The 23,820-nt window shown below is 35.5% G+C and overlaps 1 protein-coding gene across 1 annotated transcript; it reads left to right on the top strand.

The window, feature by feature from the left end:
* The first annotated feature begins 18,010 nt into the window (after positions 1-18,010).
* SPIN4 (spindlin family member 4) lies at positions 18,011-22,770 on the top strand. Its single transcript, XM_014848591.3, has one exon. The coding sequence runs from the start codon at positions 19,049-19,051 to the stop codon at positions 19,796-19,798; it is 750 nt and encodes a 249-aa protein (XP_014704077.1). The 5' UTR covers positions 18,011-19,048; the 3' UTR covers positions 19,799-22,770.
* The last annotated feature ends 1,050 nt before the right edge of the window (positions 22,771-23,820 follow it).

Here is a 23,820-nt window from a genome sequence, read left to right as displayed (position 1 = left end):
GCCTTATTATAATTTTGGATTCTATTTTTCTTACTTTCTGACTTCAAATACATCTGCATGAGCAGAAACAGAGATCTAGAGAGATCAAGCAATGAAGCATTTCTGTCATGGAGAGCAAGTACCTCTTCTACTACACATACACACGTACATGCACACACACATCTCTACCTCTTGAGATCTGAACTAGTCTAATGATTGGCAGTTGTCTGGACAGAGAGGATAGTTAAATATTCAGGAATTTGACTGTTAAAATATTCATATCTTGAAATTGGCCAAGGTGGGAATATTTATACCAGGGAAATGAGCAAACACTACAAATAAGGGCTTTTTTCCCCCTAAAGAGCTAGTTTACCAGCACACCACTGGATATAAGCAAAGATCTAACTAGGAGGTCTTTCTGGTTGCATAAAAATGATTTTTCTGGGCTGATTTTTCTTTTTTTTTTTCTCCTTTCTTTATTTTTTGGTCTTCTGTGCTGCTTTTTCAAAGAAGAGCAGGAAGGTAAGTGTAAGCTAAGAATTTGTTAACCTCCCAGTGACCCTCCTCCTTCTCCTACCTCTCCACACTGCAGAACTTGCAGTAATCATTAGCAGTGTTTGAGAATTTTTCAATAGTTCTATTGTTTTGTTTGTTTTGCATAGTTGGAGTAATATTAGACAGATATATGCTTGTCTAACACATATTTTAAGTTATAAAGGAAACCACTAGCAAGAGCTGACAATCAGCCATATAAAACCATTCTTAAGTTTGAGAAACCCATTTCGCAGTCCTGAAAGCCTTTAAAGCAAACCATAAAGATAAAGGAACGTTTTATAAAATACTATGCTGTATTTGGTAAAATTCATGTTTCCTGTTGATTTTCTGGATTCAAAATCATATCCATGTTTTCCTTGGTTTTATTCTATACTCTCTAATTCATGTTTTCCATATCTTGCAATAAAACAATAACATTCTCATTCTCTAGATCTGCCCTGTCTAGTAACTGCTAGTCACATGTGGTGATTTAAATTTAAATTAATTAAAATTAAAAATTCCATTCTTCAGTCACTACAGCCACATTTCAAGTGCTTAATATTCACATGCAGCTTGTGCCTACTATATTGCTGACCAGTTTTCAGCAAACTTCTTCTGCAAAGTTCCAGATGGTAAATATTTTAGCCTTTGCAGGCTACTGTCACAACTGCTCAACTCTGCCTGTGCTCATAGCATGAAAACAGTCATAGACAATACCTAAATAAATAGATGTGACTGTAGCAAAAAAAACTTTATTTCCAAAGAGTTATTTGTCTAGACCATAAATTAATGCAAACAAATTAGAGAATGATTCCTGACTGTATGGGAAGATAAAATTTTGAAATACTAAATATTCTAAACTGGAGGAGAAAAAAAGTTTAAATATGTTTCTTATCATAGCTTTATGAGTTTCTAGGCTTAACTGAAACAAAATAAAGGATGATAAAACCCCATATTAAATAGGCACAAAACTACCAGAACCTTCAATTAACAAGATTGCTTCTTTTGTTCAATTTATAGGAAATCTAATAAGTTGTCACTGCTTTCATGGAGTGTGTGTGTGTGTGTGTGTGTGTGTATGTTTATTCTGGATATTAAGTCTGATCTCTTGTTCTTACATTCTCATGTATAATCTCAGAGAATCAAGGAATGGGAACTGAGATGCTCAGACATATGACCTGGAGTCACAGATCATAGTGTGTTTAGGAAGAAAAGTATCCTTAGACTTTTTACTTTTTGATTAAAGTTTTTGTTTCTGTCCACTATAAAAACAATATATCCCAATTATATAAAATTTGAAAAATTAGAACATGTAGAAGAAACAAAATACTTATAGTTCTGCCTTTCAGAATCACTGTTAACATTAAATTTAATTCCATTGTATTTTCTTCCATTTTTAAGTACTGAAAACATTTTCCTTTTTGCATAATTATAACGATAATATACATATAAATTTCTTAAAAAAATTTTCTCAAGTTAACATTATCAACAAATTTAATAGCTACATGACATGTTATTGAACAAATATACTAGATTTACTTCAAAAATTGTATATAGGATGTTTTATTCATTTTCTGTTTATCATAGTGATTAGCAATCTATAATTATTTAGACTGTCTTACCACACATCGTGTTAGAAGGGATCCAAAAGCACTTCATTATAAAAGTGAAGTATGTCATCACTGGAGAAAGAAATCGCAGAAAATTGGTAACAAAAATTAGTCATAAAACAGAGAAAATTATTTTACTGTCCAGTTGTTAGTTTTAAAATATTATGGGTGTAAGCTCAAATGCAAGGCCTTTAGATAAACATACTTTTTCTTACATTAAAATCACTCAATGGACAAAAAATAGCACATATAGTTAAGCCATTTGGAAAAGAACTTTTCTGAAAAAAAATAAAATAAATCAGACTGTAGCACTGGCTAACTCAATCCTTCTTTTAAATACCCTCAGAATGCTGTCCCTGCTTTACATCAAAATCCTTTCAGGACAATTATAATTTCGCTTACTTGAGCCATTTGATATTCATTATCTAGAAAGACTTCCAAGGTAATTAACTATTACCTATTTGTTTATTTAGAGTCTATTTGGTTACACAAAGACCTTTAAATAGACTGCTCTAGGCGTCTGTTCTGCCAGACTTCTGCAGCTGGTTAATATAAGGGCTTGCTAGGCAAACAGAGAGAAACCAAAAATCTTGGAGACCATATTTTTTATCCTAATTAAATAACAGAAAAGTGCATATGGACAAAACAAAGGATAGAGGAGAAGTAAACCATACAAGGTGCCATTATTAGGCCATTTAAAATCACACAGAATACAAACGCTTGCCCATATTACCTTCAATGAAGAGGATTTATTGTTAAATTACACAGAAAACTGACGTAGCAGGGAGAAACCATTTTGACAACCATCTAGCCATCCTGGGCAGTTCTGAGACTAGGCTTCCTGGACTGAGAGTCACAACAATAGCTCATTATCATCCATAATATGTATATAGCTTAGAGTTGTACTCTATTCCTGGATTCACCTTCATAGGAGAGATAATCTGAATGGATCAATTTGTTGTGATATAATACTGGTCAAAGTTTCACATCAAACTACCTTGTGGAAGAATGGACTTCCTACCTGTCCATCACCTCAGATAAGAATTCCTGATTGTCAGTGTTGATGAAATAAGAAGGTAGGAATGGATTTAAAAACTTAAATGTAAAAATGTAAACCATAAAACTTTTACAAGAATACATAACAAAAAATCTCCTTGATGTGGGTCTTGGCAATCATTTTTTGGATATGACATCTAAAGCACAAGAAGCAAAACCAAAATTAAACAAGTGGAACTACATCAAACTGAAAAAAAAATTTGTAGGCAAAAGATATGACCAACAAAATAAAAAGACAACTTATACAGGATAGGAAAAAAAAATTGCAAACCATATATTATATAAGGAGTTAATAGCCAAAATATGTAAAGAATTCATACAACTCAATAGCAAAAGAACTAAAAACAAATAAACCAATTAAAAAATAGGCAAAGGACCTGAATAGACATTTTTCCAAGGAAGATATATGAATGGCCAACAGGTACACAAAAAGGTGCTCAACATCACTAAAATCAGGGAAATGCAAATAAAAACCACAATGACCTCACACATTTTAGAATGTCTATCATCAAAAAGACAGGGGATAACAAATGTTGGTGAGGATGTGGAGAAAAGGGAACGCTTATGCACTGTTGGTGGGAATGTAAATTGTACAGCCATTATGGAAAACAGTATGGAGGTTCCTCGAAAAATTAAAAGTAGAGCTACCATATGATCCAGCAATTCCACTTCTGGAAATATATCCGAAGGAAATGAAAACACTATGTCTAAGAGATATCAGCAGCCCTATTTCATAGAAGCATTATTTACAATAGCCAAAACATGGAAACAACCTAAGTGTCCACTGACTGATGAATGTATAAAGAAGATGTGGTATATATATATACATATATATAATGGAATATTATTAAGGCATACAAAGAAGGAAATCTTGCCATTTGTGACAACATGGATGGACCTTGAGGTCATCATGCTAAGTGAAATAAGTCAGACAGAGAAAGATAAATGCTGTATGATCTCACTTAAATGAGGAATCTGAAAAAAAACTTATAGAAAAAGAGAAGATTTGTGGTTATCAGAGGTGGAGGATAAGAGATGGGGGAATTGGATGAAAGTTGACAAAAGGTACAAACTTCCAGTTATAAGATAAATAAGTACTTGGGATGTAATGTACAACATGATGACTATAGTTAACACTGCTGTATGGTATATTTGAAAGTTGTTAAGAAAGTAAATGCCAAGCATTCTCATCACGAGGAAAAAACCATTTTTTTCTTCTTTTTCTTTTTTTCGTATCTATATGAGATGATGAATGTTAATTAAACTTATTGTGGTAATAGAATCATTATGCTGTATACCTTAAATTTACACAGTGCCATATTCAATTATATCACAATAAAACTGGAAAAAAATGTGTCCTTACCACTTTCACTACTGTCTGCCTTTGTTTATCTTTGGCACCTTTTAGAAACGAAAGGGTGTATATTTTAAAAAACTTTGTTATTGTTGGCAAAGTGAAACTATAGAAGAATATCAACTTTTATATTAATGTTTTTTCCAAAGCAACATGAAAGGTCGTATGTAATTTTTCTAGGTTTTAATACCGTTGTGGAAGAACCATCTTTCCAATAAATTGATATTGTCTTAATTTGGGTTAATATAAGAGTTATCTTTAGCCTATTTTTAAAACATATTCTTAAGAAAGAAACCTATTAAATTTTCAGGAATAAGTAAAATATTTCCCTACGTACTTCTTTAGCATGAACTTTTTCTAATTTAAAGTACCAAAAATGCTCTTAGCTTCCTGATTCCTGAAGGTGTTGTTCTTGGGTCAAAAATTTTTTAAAGGTTTTGAATTCCTCTAAAATTTATACAGCATTGTGACAGGTTAAAATCCCTCAAAATACATGCAGAGGGCTTTATTTGTTTTGTTTTCTTTGGATCTTCCTATCTTTTTAACTTCTAGCCATCATCAAAAGAAAGGAAACAGGCATAGGATAAACAGAGCAACACGTTTAAAGCCAATGACAGCAATCAGGGCAAACTACACCACCAGAGACTGCTGGAAGCAGCTGGAGAGCCCTTACTTTTTTCCAATTTTCTCTTTCTCTCTACATTACTCAAGATGTGTGAACGGGGTAATTTACTCTCTCTGTACATTGTTTTAAACATTGGCAAAACAGAGTCTTGGAAATCACACAATACTACATTATCCTGTAGTGTAGCTACAGTGCTTTTCCTAATTTGTCGCACTGGTGCATAATCAAGGTGTGATTTTTTTCTTTAAAAAGAAAATTATTTTAGTGTTATAAATGTTTATGCCTACAGCATTTTCTGCTGATGCTTGAAGGACAAAATCCTCTTGATTTTTTCCTCTGACTTTTCTTCCATATTCTTGACATTACTAGATTTTTAGATCATACATATTTTAGACTCCTGGTTTAAAGAAAAGACTTGGCTTATATGGCATTGTTGGAAAGCCAACTTTAAACAGAATAATAAGTTCCCATTACATCTACTTGGCCATTCTGGGTAACATCTAGCTACTTTCCTGTAAGAGAATTTCTTTTATAAATTGGGGTTATATGGGCCTGTTGCAAACAAACACAGCCATTTTGTTATTCATTATCTACTAATCACTGTAATTCTATATTAGATTGCTAAAATATTAAATTTCAGAAAATTTTGTTCTTTTATAGCCATAATCCGATCATTTAAAAAACTCAGAAGAACCTTTCTCTGTATTAAACATCAGGCTGAAGTTATGCCTTGCAACAGTTTTATATCTCCCTCTCTCAGTATTTTTAACAACTTTTAATTTGCTTCCTTTGTTTTTAAACTTCTCATAATAAAACGGGATAAACAACCTTTCTTATATGGCACAGGAAGAGGGCTTTCCATGACTCCTTTTATTTTAGGAAGTGGATGGACTTATGTTGTTAAGCAGGACAAATAAATGAGGGCATCTGTATTGCCTTAGACTAATAATAACAATTAGAGAGACCTGCCCATAAGAAATGCCACTTATTAAGTCAGTGCATTAGAAAGTAGTGAAACCTTGTTAACTGCTGCATTGGGGGAAAAAACTTCTAAAGAGATGAAATTAGCAACACTTCATTCTTTGCAATCAGTTGCTAGCTCTCAGCAGTCAGAGGTTTAACTCCCTACTGGAGACAAGGCCAAAATTTGTGGCTGGTCCATTAGGTGATCCTAGCAAACACCTGAAGTTGTACATTTTGTGTGTGTGTGAGGAAGATTGGCCCTAAGTTAACATCATTTGCCAATCTTCCTCTTTTTGCTTGAGGAAGATTGTCACTGAGCTAACATCTATGCCAATCTTCCTCTATTTTATGTGGGATGCTACCACAGCATGGCTGGATGAGCAGTGCTAGGTCCATGCCCAGGACCTGAACGTGTGAACCCTGGGCTGCCGAAGCGGAGTGCATGAACTTAACCACTATGCCACTGGGCCAGCCCCTGAAGTTATACATTTTTGGGACAAGCCCCATGGACAACCAAACATAGCTAAGGCAGCTGACCTGGGCCTTTAGAAGGCCGATTTTGCCTGTTTGTAAAGGTAATTTAAGAAATGAGTTAGGACTACAAAGCTATACATATCAAAACAGTATGGAACTGGCGTTAAAATAGATGGATGGATCAATGCAACAGAGCAGAGAGCCCAGAAATATACCCAAGCGTTTACAGTCAACTGATCTTTAACAAGAGTGCCAAGAACAGATAATGGGGAAAGGATAGCTCTTCAATAAATAATGTTGGAAAAGTTGGATATCGACATGCAGAAGAATGAAATTGGACTCTTAATCTCACATCATATACAAAATTCAAGTCAAAGTGGATTAAAGACTTAAGTGTAACATCTAAACAGTAAATGACTAGAAGAAAACATAGGGAACAAGCTCTGACATTGACTTTGGCAATGATTCTTTGGGATATGACATCAAAAGCACACACAACAAAAGCAAAAAGATAAGTGAGATTGTGTCAAACAACAAAGATTCTGAACAAAAAAGAAAACAGTCAACAGAATAAAAAAGCAGAATGGGAGAAAAAAATTGCAAACCATATGTCTGATAAGGGGCTAATATCCAAAATATTTGAGGAACTCGTATAACTCAAAGCAAAGAAACCCCGAATAATCCGATTAAAATATGGGCAAAGGACTTGAATAGACGTGTCTCTAAAGAAGACCTGAGAAAGGCCAACAAGTATATGGAAATGTGCTCAACATCCCTATTCATCAGGGAAGTGCAAATCAAAACTACAATGAGGTATCATGTCACACCCATTAGAATGCCTATTATCAAAAAGACAAAAGATAGGTGTTGGCAAGGATGTAGAGAAAAGGCAACACTTCTAGACTTCTGCTTGGAATATAAACTGGTACAGCAATTATGGAAAACAGTTCAGTGGTTCCTCGCAAAATCAAAATTAGAATTATCGTATGATCCAGCAATTCCACTTCTGGGAAAATATTCAAAGGAAATGAAATCAGTATCTGGAAGAGATATCTGCACTCCCTTGTTCATCGCAGCATTATTCATAATATTCAACATAGGAAAACAACCTAAGTGTACGTCAATAGCCAAATGGATAAAGAAAATGTGATACACACACACACAATGGAATAGTATCAGCCTTAAGAAAGAATAAAATCCTGCCACATGTTACAACGTGGACGAACCTGGAGGACATTATGTTAAATGAAAATCTAGCCACAGAAAGACAAATACTGCATGGTCTCACTTATATATGACATCTAAAATATTGGAACTCATAGTAGCAGAGTATAATAGTGGTTGCCAGTGGCTCCCAAGGGCTGGGAAAAATAAGGAAATGTTAATCAAGGGGTGCAAAGTTTCAGTCATGCGAGATGTATACATTTTGGAAATCTAATATATAGTAATTATAGTTAACAATACTGTGTTGTATACTTGAAATTTGCTAAGAGGGTAGATCTTAAGTGGTCTCACCACAAAAAAAAATGGCAACTATATGAGGTAATGTATATGTTCATTAGCTTGAGTGTGTTTATTTCACAATGTATACATATATAAAAACATCAAGTTGCACAGTTTAGATATATATAATTTTATTTGTCAATTATACCTCAATAAAGCTGAATTTAAAAAACAGAAATGAGTTGAGAGAATAACAATTTAGCCTCCCTAATCTACAACCTCCCACCCTGCTAATATTTCCTATTGGGTTGGTTGTGCTTAATTTTTCAGTAAGACAGGGAATGCTGCCAAGGCTCAACTGTGAAAGTGAGTGTTTGGGTGGTAACTCAATTCTACTTAACTTTGGGATATAGCCAGCTTTGGCTATACTTGACTAGCCTTCTCTAACATTCTTTTTGAGTTATATATGTACAATTATAACACAGTCAAGAGCATTGACACAATTCTTCTGTTTTGTCAAGTCCACTCAGAGGAGGATTTCATTTTAGCTGATCCCATCAGTGTGTTAATGTGTACTGTGGAATGTTCATATATTAATTTGCATGGGTTTCCTAATTTTATGCTGTTTAAAAATGACTGTATATGTTTTCTACTTTCATAAAGGTTACCAGTGACTTCTTTAAGCCAAATCCAATATCATTGTCACTGTCTGGACTTTTTTGGCAGCAGTTGATACTATTGACCAAAGGACTGAGATTCAGGGGGCATGGATTAGAGTTGATGCCACTAATTCCTTGTTTAAATAAATACATGGGCTATAAAGACAGAAATGAATGGGAGCTTTGTCAAAAATAGACAGTGGGCTGTCACAGGTATGGACACAAGCAGGAGAAGCCTCATTACTGTCTTAGTCTTGATTCATTGAGCAAAGAATATGGAGTTTACCTAAAGAGATGTTGACTATGTAAAGTAACAATGATGAGTTTAGCAGTTGTAATATAAAGAGACTGAGGAAAGATGAATTAGAAATCATTTGTCTTATTATTTTTTTTCAAATCTTGGTGTTCGTAAACTCTCTTGGCTTTAAAAAATGTAATTTTAACATTTTTATAATATGTGTTCATATCATAAAGAAAAATATTCTAATCCATTGAAAAATGAAGGGGATGTTATTTTCCAGGGAGGGTAATACCCAAGTTGTAATGCCTGAGTTGCCCTGTCATTACTACGCATATGGTTTTACTTATAAAATGATCATGACCTTCTGAGTATATGGAAAACCTGAAACATGGTTAAATTAAATGATTAAATAATTGATATGTGATGAATCAAGGAGAGATTTACACATCAAAGCCCTAGGGAACAGATAGGGAAATGGATTCAAGTTGCTTTATTGCAATGATTCTCAGAGTAAAGGTCTGGGGAGCTTGCAAAACAAGTATGGTTATAGAATCTACCACAGACCTTCTGGATCAGAGTTTCTCGGGGATGAGACTTCGAATCTGCTTATTTTACAAGCTTTCCAGCAAATTGTAATGCATGCTAAAAGTTATAGATCCACTGCCTTAAGGCATGATCTTTGATTCCACCCCAGACTAGCTCCAAGGCAGACCTCCATTTGGCCTGTATCCCACAGACCGTGCACAAGTTCTTGAGAATGGAGAGTATGTCTTAGTGAACAGGTATGAATTTCAGTTCTCTGAATTTCTTTTAACAGGTATAAATACCAATTTATTTTTAGTTGCATTTCTTGTGTCAGAACCTTCCTTTGAAGAAATATAAGGCTGAGTTTCAATTGCTTTTTTATTTTTCAAGACTGCCCCTTTCCAAAGCACATACATATACCATAATTTTGTTTCTGTAGAGGTCATCTAACATGGAGTTCTAAACAATACGGGAATAGAAAGTGATTGTTATATCTCCTGGAAAACATATGTATGGGTGGTGAGGTTTGGGTGACTTTTTTCATCTCTTTTTTTCTTTCATCTTTATACTTTTATGTATAGTTGGAGTTTCTTATAGTGAGCTTGTATCTCCCTTCCTCTAACCAGCCTCTATTCTCAAAGAGCGTGGTCTAAAGTTCATATCTCAGCCTATGGGATAAGGAAGCAACTCCTGAATGATAGTTTAGGAATTTTTCATTTCAGTTGCGTCCAGTTTAAGTTTACTAACTTTATATCTGTGCTTTGTTTCAGTGAAGACCAACAGAAAGTTATTTTTTTATTAATTTATTTCATAATAATAAAACCCTTCATTTTAAGAGATTTTATTTTTGGAACCCACTTATAGGATTATGATTGGGGTTCTATTGTGTCATTTTTCTTTTTTTATGAAAGAAAATTCAGGTATCAAGGGAAAAGATCCAAGGACTAGTCCCTCAGATAATTTTCATTAGTCACAGAACTTATTGTTTTCAAAATAATTTTCAAAAGAAAAATCTGAAAAATAATGGCTTCATTTTACTCTTTACCTTAAACTTCAGCGTGGTAATATCTTTGTTTATATATTACATAGAATGTAGAACATATCAATATTCATGATTTCATAATGACCCTAATTTGATTTTTTAGTAAATAAAGACTTGTTATAAAAGCAGCTGTAAAATTCATTAATCTTAGTGAACTAGTAGAGTAAACTTTGACATTCTATTTACAAGGTCATTTTTCAAAATTTGTCTGCTATTTCTCCACATTATAAAACAAAATTGAAGTGATCTGTCAACTTAAAAATAAATAAGCCAGTTATTTTATCCACAAAATGAGTTCATTTGGGAATAGCCAAAAGAATTGCTTTTTAGTATGTGCGTGTTATGGTGAACCATAGGCAAATCTAGAGAACAAAGGAGGGGAGCTTGCTTTTATAGAGCAAAAGGGGGGAGTAGGGAGGGGCTGTTCTAAACCAAAGTTCATTGGAGGAGAGGGTGTCGACAGCTTCTCATTGGCTAAGATGCAGTGCTTCTCATTGGCTGGGCTGTTGCTGGGTGGAGAGAAAAATCTTCCTTCAGTAGTTAAGTACTTGTACTTCCTGTCTGAGATGCAAGTATATGTCTCTTCCTGTTTGGAGTAATTGATGATGTATGATATGGCATGAGAGCCCTCCCTACAGGCTTTCCTAACTCCAATTTACTTGAGGTTTTTCTTATTAATTTCTCAGATCCTATATTTACATACTATTATTCTTTATGTAGCTTAAAACATTAAACAGACCTTCTACCTAATTAAATTCCATATAGTTTTCTGAAAATTATGAGGTAGATAGTATTTTACCTCTTATATATATAGTAAATTATGACAGAAAGTATGAGTCATACAGCAACTTAGTAACAGAGTCAAATAATAAAATCCAGAATTTTTAGTGCTAGTTTATCATTCTCTGTAACGTAGAGTGGTTTTCTCTCTGTTCATTGATTTTACCCATTCTTTTATAGCTTTACAAAGCTATTTTTGCAAAAATAAGAAAAATATCAATAACTATGTCTAGGAATCAAACTAACAGAGAAAGTTTGGTTGGTTTTTAATCACTGGTCTCCATCTTCAATCCAGTACTTAGAGGAAATCTTTGCTATCTAGGTGAACATTGTCAAATCCTGAACCAACACCTTCAATAATCAGAGCCAAAGCCTTTATTCTAACTGACCAACTCACAGTTTTACTCTTCTCATCAGCTCTCACATTCAATCCTACCAAAATATGGTGACAAGATTAGATTTTTACAGGCAATTTAGCAGCTCTACAAATCTCTCTGCAGTTCTGAATTACCCAACAGAGAAGACAAAAATCTTGATCTGTTGGTTTTAAAGTGCTCTGTCACTTTGCCCTAAGCTTACCTAGCTGCATTTTCTCCCTATTTACAATTTACATGCACTGGTTAACTGGATAACTGCAGCTCAAATCCATTTCTTAATGTCACCTCTCTTTCCCTGCTTTCCATTTTCATTGAATCATAGAAGTTTGGAGCAAGAAGGAACTTTAGAGATGAATAGTCCAAATCTTTTACTTTAGTCTCATGAAGTGGAAACAAAGAGGGATTCAATGACTTGCTCAAAGTTACATAATTATTTTTTCTTGTACATAAAACAACATTCATTATTATTTACTTAAGAAATATTATACATATAATTTTTTGCATCTTATTTGTTATTCAGAAATATATATTGAATAACTTTCCGTATCTATTACATATCACAGCTGCACTTCTTTTACTTTTTTAAAAAAAATTTTGAGATAATTGTGGATTCACATGGAGTTGTAAGAAATAATACAGAGAGATCCTTTGTACTTTTTGCCCAGTTTTTTCCAGTGGTAACATCTGGCATTACTACAGTACAAAATCACAACAGGAAATTGATATTGATAAAACCTATCAAACTTATTCAGATTTCACCAGTTATACATCGACTCCTTTGTATGTATTAAGTACAATGGAATTTTATCACGTGAAGATTAGTGTGACAGTCATCACTGTCACAAAAAAGAGTTCTATCACAAAGATCCCTCCTACTACCGACTTATAACTACAACCACCTCCCTCCCACTCCAGCTCCCTAATCCTGGGAAGCCACTAAACTATAATTTTGTCATTTCAAGAATGCTATGTAAATATAATAATATAATATGCAACCTTTTGAGATTTGCTTTTTTGAAGTCAGCATAATTCCCTTAAGATTCATCCAAATTGTGGCTTGTATCAATAGTTTGTCCCTTTTTGTTGCTGAGTAATATTCCACAGTATGGATGTATCAATGTTTTTTTCAAGCCATTCGCCCTTTGGAGGACATGTGGTTTGTTTCTAGATTTTATGAATCATGAATAAAACTTCTATGAACATTTATGTGCTACATGTTTTTGTGTGAAAAAAGTTTTTGTTTTTCTAGGATACATGCTTAAGTGTAGGATTGCTAGGTTGTATAGTATTTCCATGTTTACTTTTGTAAGAAATGGCCAAATATTTTTCAAAGAGAATACATCATTTTACATTCCAACTATCAATGTAGCCAACAACCAGTTTCTCTGCATCCTGGCCAGCATTTGATATGGTCACTATTTTTTAATTTTAGCTATTCTAATAGGTGTGTAGTGATATGTCATTATGGTCATAATTTATGATTCCTTAATTGTTAATTATCTCTTCATGCACTTATTTGCTAACTCTGTATCCTCTTTGTGAAATGTTTATTCATGTCTTTTACCATTTTCTAATTGGATTTATGGCTATTTTACTGTTGAGTTTTCAGGATTCTTTATATTTTTGAGATATAAGGCTTTTGTTAGATATGTGACTTGCAAATATTTTCTCCCTCTCTGTAGCTTGTCTATTTATCCTCTTAACAGAGTCTTTCATAGAGCAAAAGTTTTTTTGATTTTGTTTTTTTAATAAGGTCAAATTTATCAATTGTTCCTTTGAGTGTTCCTGCTTTTGGAGTAAAGTATAAGAACCCTTCAGCTGGTGCTAGATCTCAAAGATTTTCCCGTGTGTTTTTGGTAAAAGTTAATTTTTGTATAAGGTAAGAGATTTAGGTCCAGGTCCTTTTTTTTTGCTTTTGGATGTCCAGTTCCTCCAGCACCAATTGTTAAAAAGGCTACCCTTTCTCCATTGAATTGTTTTTAAATTTCTGCCAAAAATAAATTGAACATATTTGTGTGAATCAATTTCTGGTTCTCTCTTCTGTGTCATTGATCTATGTGTCTATCAGTCTATAAACACCACAATTTCTTGATAACTGTAGCTTTGCAGTAAGCCTTAACATCAGGTAGAATGATTCTTTCTGCTATATACTTCTCTTTCAAAATTGTTTTAGCTATTCCAGATATTGTACATTTCCATATAAATTTAAGTGTATTTCTATAAAAGTCCTTGCTCAAATTTTCCTAAAATTGCATTAAGCTTATAGATCAGTTTGGAGAGAATTAACATCTTTACTATGTTGAGTCTTCCAATCCATGAACATGGTATGTCTTTCCATTTATTTAGGTCTTCCTTAATTTCTGGTATTAACATTTTTACTTTTCACCATACAGATCTGGTACATGTTTTGATAGATCTGTACCTAAGAATTTAACTTCCTTTAAAGCAATTGTAAATGTTATCTCTTTTGTTATTGTCTCACATGTTCCTGAGACTGTTTTGTTTGTTTTTATCTTCTCAGTCTGTTTTCTCTCTCTTGTTTACATGGGGTAAATTCTATTTTTCCACCCTCAAGTTTGCTGATTCTATCTTCTGTTATCTCTAATCTTATATTAATCCCATCCCAGGAGATTTTTATTTTGGTTATTTCATTCTTCAATTCTAAAATTTCCATTTGGTTCTTTTTTATAACTTCTATTTCTTTGCTGAGGTTTTTCTATTATTCCATTTGTTTCAAGATAATTCATAATTGCTTACTGAAGCAATTTTATGATAGCTACTTTAAAATCTACTTCAGATAATTTCAATATTTAATTTATCTCAGTTGTGACATCTATTATGTGTCTTACCTCATTCAAGTTGTGATTTCCCTTGTTCTTTGTATGATTTGTAATTTTCTTTGCATCCTTATCATTTTGATATTATATTATGAAACTCTGTAGTCTAACTTTTTTTATCAGACAGTCCCCCTGTTGTTATGTAGCTGGAGGGTTGGGTGCGTGTTCACGTTCAGCTTCTTGTGGGAACTCCTGACACCATCATTGCAAAAGTGGAGCACTGAGTCACAATGACTCATTGCATATGGGTGGGATGGATAGAAGTTTAGCTCCCTTCTTAGATCTGCCAATAGCTTCATCTTGAAACGTAGGTACTGACTCATACCATCTTATTGCCTCCAAGTGGGAGTGGAGGCTTATCTGGGCCTTATTGACACCAAGGGTGTAGGGAAACTTGAGTACCATCTTATTCTTCTCATTCAGTCTCATTGATGGTGGATGGGGATAAAAACTCAGCTCCTCAGTGGGTTTCACTAACACCAAGGGTGTGGGGAACCAGGGTGCTGACTACCCTCTGTGTTGTTCAGTCTAATTGCTGCTGTGTTGATATGAAGGGAGGGTGAGAAAAGGCTAAAGAATAGGGGTTACAAGCACTACCTCAGACCATCAGATGACTGTGGAGGAACAACTCATCATTAAGCCTTACTGACAGGACTTTGGCAAGGGAATCAGAGTGGCCACACAGCTTGCTTCTGCTAAGTGGGGGTTGGAAGATCAGCTCTGTGCTCAGCATTACCTATACTGCTCTGACAGGGAGGCACTGCCTGCTTAGGGAAGTGCTGCCTGCTTCTACCAGATGGAGCATGGAAGATAAGCCCTCTACTTGGACCTGCCAACACTACACTGTCAGAGGAATTGGAACATCATCTGTTTCTACCCAGCAGTGGATGGCAGATCAATTCCCTGCATTTGAGGCTGTTGACTAACCTTGTTTCCCATCACAAACCACATCCCCTATTCCTTAGCCTGGCATACTCTGCTTCTCCAGCCACAAGCTCTTAACCAGTTTTTCACATAACTTATGCCTGGCATACTCTGCTTCTCCACCCACAAGCTCTTAACCAGTTTTTCACATATCGTATGCCCACGCATCCCTTTGTTCCTGCCTTTCCTCCAGCTGTTTTCTGCTTAGACTGAAGGCTTCTCTATTCTACCACCTTCTGAATGTCTTCCTTTTGTTGTCTTACCCTTTCAAGTTGTCTTTTACAATCTCCCCAGCCATAACAAATCATTACCTCCTTTGGGTCCCCAGTGCTTAATTTGTACTTCTCACAGTATTTATTATAATCTGCGTTGTACCATGGAATTAAGACCATTTATGCCTTTCCCCACTGCCCCTTCAGTTATAAATTATCACTGTAGCTCTCAAATTTATTTCCAATAATGTTTAATTTATCCAGAATTTGGCTTCCAGAAATGTGCAGCATTTGAAAGACTGCTCTGAAACTAGCTATAAAGGACAAAATTCTGCCACAGTGCCTCCTTGATTTACACTCAGCCCATGACCAAGAGGACTTGAGTGTAAAACAGAGTAAAAGTTCAGTGATGGGGCATGAGCTAGCTGGTTTGTAAACAGACTGGTAAGAGAAAAAGGCTGGTTTCAGGGAATGACTGGTTAGGAGACTATGAATACTTACCATGAGCCAGTTCATGTGCTAAGAAATTTCCTTGTATTTATCTCATTTAATCTTCACAGCTACCCTCTGAGGTAGATGTTATTATTATCCACATATTGCAGGTTGATGGTGTTTTCCTAATCATTTTCGGACTTATGGACACATATTCACAGGGTCAATGATCTGGGAGTTCTGAAGGGATAAATAAAGCTGCCCTTAGAGATTTTGAGTCACCAGGACTGCAGTCTTCAGAGGCTTGTGTAATACTACTTGTTTTATTTGGGAGGATTTCTTTGGTTTGGAACAGAGCAGCTGAAACCAGTTATTTACTCATTTAACAAATATTTATTGAGTACCTACTCTGTGTAAGGCACTTGAGATGCAAGATAAAAGTCCTTTCCTGAATGGGTTTATAGTCTAGTGGGCAGACATACAACGTAAACATTATATCACAGTGTGGCAAGGCCCAGTGAATCCATAATGTTAACAGATGATCTAAACATCAGAATCATAGTTTTAGAGAAGAAAGGATATTAGAAATTCTTTTGCCTCCTCAGGCTGTTTTATGGGGTTGTAAGCAACAATTTGTATTGAAGTATATAACTGAAAAGCCTGAGTGAATTGTTTGCTCTGCCTTTGTGTGCCCTGTGGGCGGTCTTTTTCTCTCACCTGTCAACTGCTCTTCTCAGCAAAAAGAGCTTGGCATATCTTGGTCTAGGAATTACTTGGTGGGCTATTATTTGCGGAACATAATGTTATGACATTTACATTTACCTTCTGACTTTCAGTGCGTAGGTTGTATATATGTGTGAATACATACATACTACTACATCATTCTAAAGAGTTTTAAAATACCTTTTAGTATATGTAGTTTTCTTGCTTCTTTGTAATTACTTTCTCATAATGTAGCGTTGGAGAGTTATCTCATCTCCAAAATCCTCGGCCTGGAAAACATGGGGAATTGGGAAAACCACACATGTTCTGCCCAATCAGCTATTAAATGGTATGAGGACTAAGTTTTTCCGTCCCTGCCTCAGAAAGTAATGAAATGTGGGTGCAGGCAGTATTGCCACCTTACAGCTTTCTCCCCTGCTTTCCTACATTTCCAGATGAATTAATGACCTTTTTTATCCATGATGATATGAGGCCTTCTCTTATGGCCAATGAAGTGTGGAGGAATGAAAATGAGGGGCCTCGACTTTCCTGGTTTTTACTGCCATCTTGTAAGTAGGATACAGGGCTAAAAGTTTTCCAGACATTCTCATTTAATCCTTATAACATCCCTATGACTCGAGGTAGGTGGAAGTATGGACACTTTCTTTTCTATCTTTCACATCTTCCATATGAGCATGCAGTACTTTCATAATCACAAAAGCAGCAAATATATACCACAAAAACCATTTCATTTTTTTCTGTCTACAAAATTGGGGCCACGATTTTGTTTCAATATCTTGCTTTTTCATACATTGTTCTTCTCTCATACCTAGATCTCCATGTCATTAAATATTCTTTGAAAACATGGTTTATACTAGCTCAATAAATCCATATTTAAAGGTAAACTATTTTATCTATTCTGTCATAGACTGTTTAGAATAAATAATGGACCATCCATACAAAGAAACATTTTGGAACCATTAAAAATCATGCTTTCAGAGTATTTAATAAATGCATTTTATTAAATGCTCCAAGGTTATATTAAATTATAAAATGCTCATGATATAAATGAAAAAAACAAGCTTTAGAGGTATGGAATCTGCTTCCAATTTTGTAAAATATAACCATAGATTTATTAATGAGAGAAATCAGAACTGTTAACATTTTGGTGTATGTCTAGACTGTAAGATTAAGGTTAGTTTTGTCTTTTATTCGGTTGAATTTCAGAGACTATCTACAATATCAACACATTTCTTTTACATTCAGAAAAACATTATAAAAGTATTACTGGGAGTGATCAGATAGAAAATATAAACGAGAGTTTTGATCAAGATGGTGGACTGTACACAGGCTTTTTCTTCTCAGGTCTCATACTCCTTAAACTGAAAGAAAATAATTTGTATGCACAAATTCTGTGTATGTATGTGTGTGCCGAATATTATTTTTTAAAAAAAGTCTTTGTGAGGAATTCCTGGAAGATAGAAAGCAGATGGAGCGGTCGTGGAGAAGGCTAGTGGGCGACAGGAGGCCAGAGAAAAGGGAGGAGAGCCGGCCAGTCTGGCTCTGGTTTGAGGGAAGCGGTCGGGTGTTGCCTGAGGAAATGAAAGAGCAAGCGCCTGTGACTGTGTGGACTGAACGCGGGTGCGCGCATTGACCCGCCCTGCTGCTGCAGCGGAGCGGAAGGAGGAATGGCGAGAGGCGGGGCCGAGGCGCAGGCGGGCTCAGACCGGTTGGATTCCCAAAGCCACAAAAACCCCGGCGCCAGAGCTAGGCCGAGCAGAGCAGCGCTGCGAAGCCGAGGCCAAGCGGAATCTTCAGAGACCGGACACTGCCTGCGCCTTGGCCGCTGCAGCCATCTCTCTTATCTCTTGCCTACCTTTCGCCTCGTCTCTTTCTCCAACGCCGTTCCGCAGCCGCAGCACCATCGATAAAAGCTAAGTGGTCAATTCAAAGACTTGGGGTTGGGAGTCGGGGCGGGCGCAAGGCGCGGGTAGCACACGGGAGCCCGCCATCTCCTGCGGCAACAGCTACTGCTTGCAGACAGCCCGCCAGGGCGGGAGAGGGGAACACTGTCAAGAGGTTCACGCTGTCCCAGTGCCCACCGTCAGAGTTAGAACGCTTCTACCAAGCCTTGGTGAGAGCCTTGCGCCTGGGGAAGGGAGGACGGACGGAGACTCAGAGATCACGAAAAAAGATCTCATATTGGATAGTGTTGACTTTTTGTCAGCTTAATCGAGCAGGTCGCAATTTTACCAAAGCCTCCTTAAAAACCCGGAGCCATGTCGCCCCCAACTGTGCCTCCGATGGGCGTAGATGGCGTGTCCGCATACCTGATGAAGAAAAGGCACACACACAGGAAGCAGCGACGCAAGCCCACTTTCCTCACCCGTAGGAACATCGTGGGCTGCCGCATTCAACACGGCTGGAAGGAAGGCAACGAGCCCGTGGAGCAGTGGAAGGGCACCGTGCTCGAGCAGGTTTCCGTGAAGCCCACTCTCTACATCATCAAATACGATGGCAAAGATAGTGTGTATGGACTAGAACTGCACCGAGATAAGAGAGTTTTAGCGCTAGAGATCCTTCCTGAGAGAGTGCCAACTCCTCGCATTGATTCGCGCCTGGCAGATTCCCTGATTGGCAAAGCAGTGGGGCATGTGTTTGAGGGTGAGCACGGTAGGAAAGATGAATGGAAGGGCATGGTCTTGGCGCGAGCCCCCGTGATGGACACTTGGTTTTATATCACCTACGAGAAAGATCCCGTCCTTTATATGTACACGCTGCTGGATGACTACAAAGATGGTGACCTGCGCATCATTCCAGATTCCAACTACTATTTCCCTACAGCAGAACGAGAACCTGGAGAAGTGGTTGACAGCCTCGTGGGCAAGCAAGTGGAGCACGCCAAAGATGACGGATCCAAGAGAACCGGCATTTTCATCCATCAAGTGGTGGCCAAGCCGTCTGTCTACTTCATTAAGTTTGATGATGATATCCACATTTATGTCTATGGTTTGGTGAAAACCCCCTAAATTCATTGTGGTCTTTGCAAAAGTTGTGGAACTATTAAATGTAAAATATGTCGTGTTCTTGTAATTGTGAACTTTTGATAACAGTTTTGGTGTCACAGATTCAGGAACTTATTGTTACTTATTACTTATTGTGCCTCCAAATCTTACATTCACTAGTTCCACAGTTTTGCCCCAAGTATACTTTGGTACTTTTGATATTGCCTTGTTCTGTAATTGAAAATTTAAATTAGGTGCTAATAGAAAATTGAGAAGTGTTTGCAACCATTGGAACAAAGAAAAACTAGATAAGGAAAAATTAATGGTGTAACGCCAAACCCTCTCCTTTCTATTTCCTTACCTTCCCTCCTTTCTTCTCCCCAGGTAGCAAGTCTTAAGAACATGAGGTATACCCTTCCAGTTTTCCCCATCCTCTTACAGAAAGTTTGTTGTAGTTGTTCCTGTAAAAATGACAAGCCATATCATTTCTCTGTAATTGTTTTTCTCACTCGGTATATCCATGGCAACTCTTCTGATCAGTAGCTGCAGACAGCTCTCCCTCTTCCTCTCCCCCTTCCACTCCTCTTAGTCTCCCCCTCTCCCTCTGGAATTTATTTCTGTATATGGTATAAGATAGAGGTCCAACTATACATTTTGTTCACATTGTATACCTAATTTTGCCATCACATTTATTACATAAATCACCTATTTCCTCTCTCCCTCTCTTTCTCCTTCTCCTCCTCCCTGCCTCTGACAGCTGCATACATAGTACATGTTTATGTACCAAAAAGGTATTCAACTATTCCCTTATTGATGGTCATTTAAGTTATTTCCTTTCCTTGTTGCACCATAGCACTGCTGCAGTACATTTTGGTGCTTTTGTATCTATAGAGTAGATTCCCAGAAATGGGATTGCTAGGTAGGTATATATTTAATTTTAAGAGATTATTACAAAATTACCATCCAAAATCAAAGTGCTCATTTTCCAGCATCCTCTCCAGCACTCTTTAATGTTTGCAAATCTGAAGAGTGAAAACTTACATAGTATTGTTTCTTTAAGTGATAAACTCAACGAGGATTTTATGTTTTGTTTTTTATTTGGATTTCTTTTTTGTGATTTGCCAGTGCTTATCCTTTGCTCATTTATCTATTGAATCTTTGCTCTTTTTCTTATAAATTTGTAGGAATTCTTACTATATTTTCTATATGGTGCATATTAATCATTTGTAGCCAATATGTATTATTCTTTTTTCCATCCTTTTATTAATCTTGACTTTTCTGATTGTATCTTTTACTTTACAGATTTTTAAAAAGTTTTCAGACAGACTACCATCTCCTTTTTAGCTTTTTGGTTTCCTGTCTTTTTCAGATGAGTGTCCCCACCCAAGTTATACAAATATTCACCTATTTTTTTTTCTAAAAATTTTTATTAATTTTAAGGCTTAACTGATCCATTTGGAATTTATTTTTGTATATGGTATACAAGATAGAGGTCCAACTACACATTTTATTCACATTGGATACCTGATTATACTATCACATTTATTAAATAAACCACCCGTTCTCGAGTTCCTGAGCCAGTATCACATTGTTTTAACTACAGTGGCTTGACCATAAATTTTGGACTTTTGGTAAAGCAAGTCACCCTCTCATTAGCTTCTTTTTTGGTATAACTTGTCCTAGACATTCATTATTTCATATGAAAGTTGAAAACACTTTTCCACATTAAAAAAAAATTTGATAGTTAAAATTGTCTTACATTTCTGCATTTTTATTAGAGGATTATTTTAATAATATTAATCCTTAACATTCAAGAGTTTCAGTATATCATTAAAATCTTTTAGTTTTTTTGGGTAATTTTCTTCTTATAGGTCCGTACGGTCTGATTATATTTATTTCTAAATATTTTAAGTTTTTGTCACATTTTGACTTTTTAAATTGAGTATTTTTCCTCCTCATTTGTAACTTGTTATTTTTGGTAATATAGACAAACTGCCGATCTTTTAAAATGTTTACCTTCTATTTAATCAACTTACTAAATGTTCTAAATTACACTGGGTTTTTAAAATAGAATATTTTGGACGTTTTAGGTATACAATCATTTCACCTGCAAAAATAGATAATTTTATTTTTTCTAATGTTTATATTATTATTACATCAGCAGGATTCTCCAAAACAATGTTGAATAATGATTATGACATACATGCCTGTCTGGTTCTTAATTTTCACGGAATTGTCTTTAATATTCCCTATTAATAGGATATTTGCTGTTGGTTATTGGTAAATAGTCATAAACCATTACCATGTTTAGAAAGTTTCTTCTATTCCTGCTTTACATAGCATGATTAGTAAAAGTGGCTCCTGAATTTTATCAAATGTCTTTTCAGCACCTATTGATAAAATCATTGGATTTTTTTCCTTTAATTTGTTGAATTAGAGTGCCAGGTATGTGATGTTGAAGCCGACTTATGTTTCTGGAATAAATCTTAGTTGGTCATGGTGTAAGAATCATTTGATACATTGCTGGATTTATTTACCAATATTTATTTTAGAATTATTACATTTACATCCCAAAGTGAAATTATATTTTTTCTTTCTTACACTGTCAGTTTCAAGTTTTTTTATTAAAATTGTGCTAGCTTTAAAAAATGAATTAGTGAGTTTTCAATCTTTTTCTATGGTCTGAAATAGTTTAACTCGCATTAGAAGTATTTGTTCTTTAAAAATTAGCTAGTACTAAACTGTAAATCAGTCTAATCCTGTTGACATTTTCAATGGTAGATCAGCTTGCTTATCTCTCCAAGGGTAATTGGTTTATTCAAGCGTTCTCTTAGAAAGGAATGTGTACTCTCTGGGAAATTCAAAGTTTAAAGTTTTCATTATTATCAAGATTCTTGATTGTATTATTCAGGTACTTTATGTCCTTTCATGTTGCATATGCATATGTCTAGGTATGTTCAATTCTGGAAACATTGTAATAAAATCATCAGCTATAATGGTGTGTTGAATTCTCTTTGTATTTTATTTTGGAATATTAAAACATAATATAGAAAATATGAATGATATAACAAACATTTGTTTACCTTTACCCCAAATTAAAAAATGTTCACATTTTGGCATATTTGCTTTAGATATAGATTTGTATTTTTAAAAAGTCAGAACATTACAGATAATAAATCTCTTTCCCAGTACCATAACGTTTCTTTTCTCTGCAGAGGCGAACACTATCATGAATTTAGTGTGATTCCTGTCTATGTTTTGTATATTTACTGCAAATATAATAATCGATAACAGTATGATTTTTTGTGTTCTTTAAATTTTTCAACATGAAAAACTTTAAACCGTGTGGAATTTGTTTTGGTTTTTGTTGTAGGGATAGTCTTTCATTCCAACTGGGAAATGGGTTGCAACAACAAAAACAACCCATAATGCTGACTAGAATGCTATTTGCTTTTCTAGGTACTTTTACCACTCCTGACATTCAGAGAGGCTTGGCCCTAGCCACAGTACTGGCGGTTGACTACAAAAGACAAAATTTCAGCTCTAGTGGAGAGTTTATGCTGGCTGTAGCAAGGCAGATAACTACCATCCACACCCGGTCTCAAGACCAGAAATAGGCCTTATATTTTCTGATGAAAATGTTGGTGTTATCCCACATTCTGATGCTCAGAGAGGCTGGCCCTAATCCTGGCTCTGTTTTAAGAGTTTGGAACATAGCAGTGGACAAAACAAAAACCTTGCTTTTTTAACACATGGTCTTTTATCCTTGAGTAGCCTTCAGACTGATAAAGATATAAGATGGGTATGAAACTCTCCAAAACAAGGTAAATGAATATGATAAATATCCTTAAAGGGTTAGGGAGTGTATGTGTACAACGTGACAAACTAGGTGGTATATATAGTGTACAGGATATATAGTTTGTCTTTGGACAACAAAAAATACAAATGCATATACATTTTAGATATATAATAATGCTTCCTAGTTCCTGCTCTCCCTGAAGACCCCCAACTCCTGAACCAGGCATTATATTGTTCCATGATGACAC

The sequence above is a fragment of the Equus asinus genome, chromosome X (genome assembly GCF_041296235.1).
Source record: "Equus asinus isolate D_3611 breed Donkey chromosome X, EquAss-T2T_v2, whole genome shotgun sequence".
NCBI lineage: Eukaryota > Metazoa > Chordata > Mammalia > Perissodactyla > Equidae > Equus > Equus asinus.
This window is presented reverse-complemented; position numbering and strand designations above follow the sequence as displayed.

What these genes read in the sequence shown, in the direction of transcription:
- SPIN4 (XM_014848591.3), top strand. Translation starts at nt 19,049, where the DNA reads ATGTCGCCCCCAACTGTGCCTCCGATGGGCGTAGATGGCGTGTCCGCA.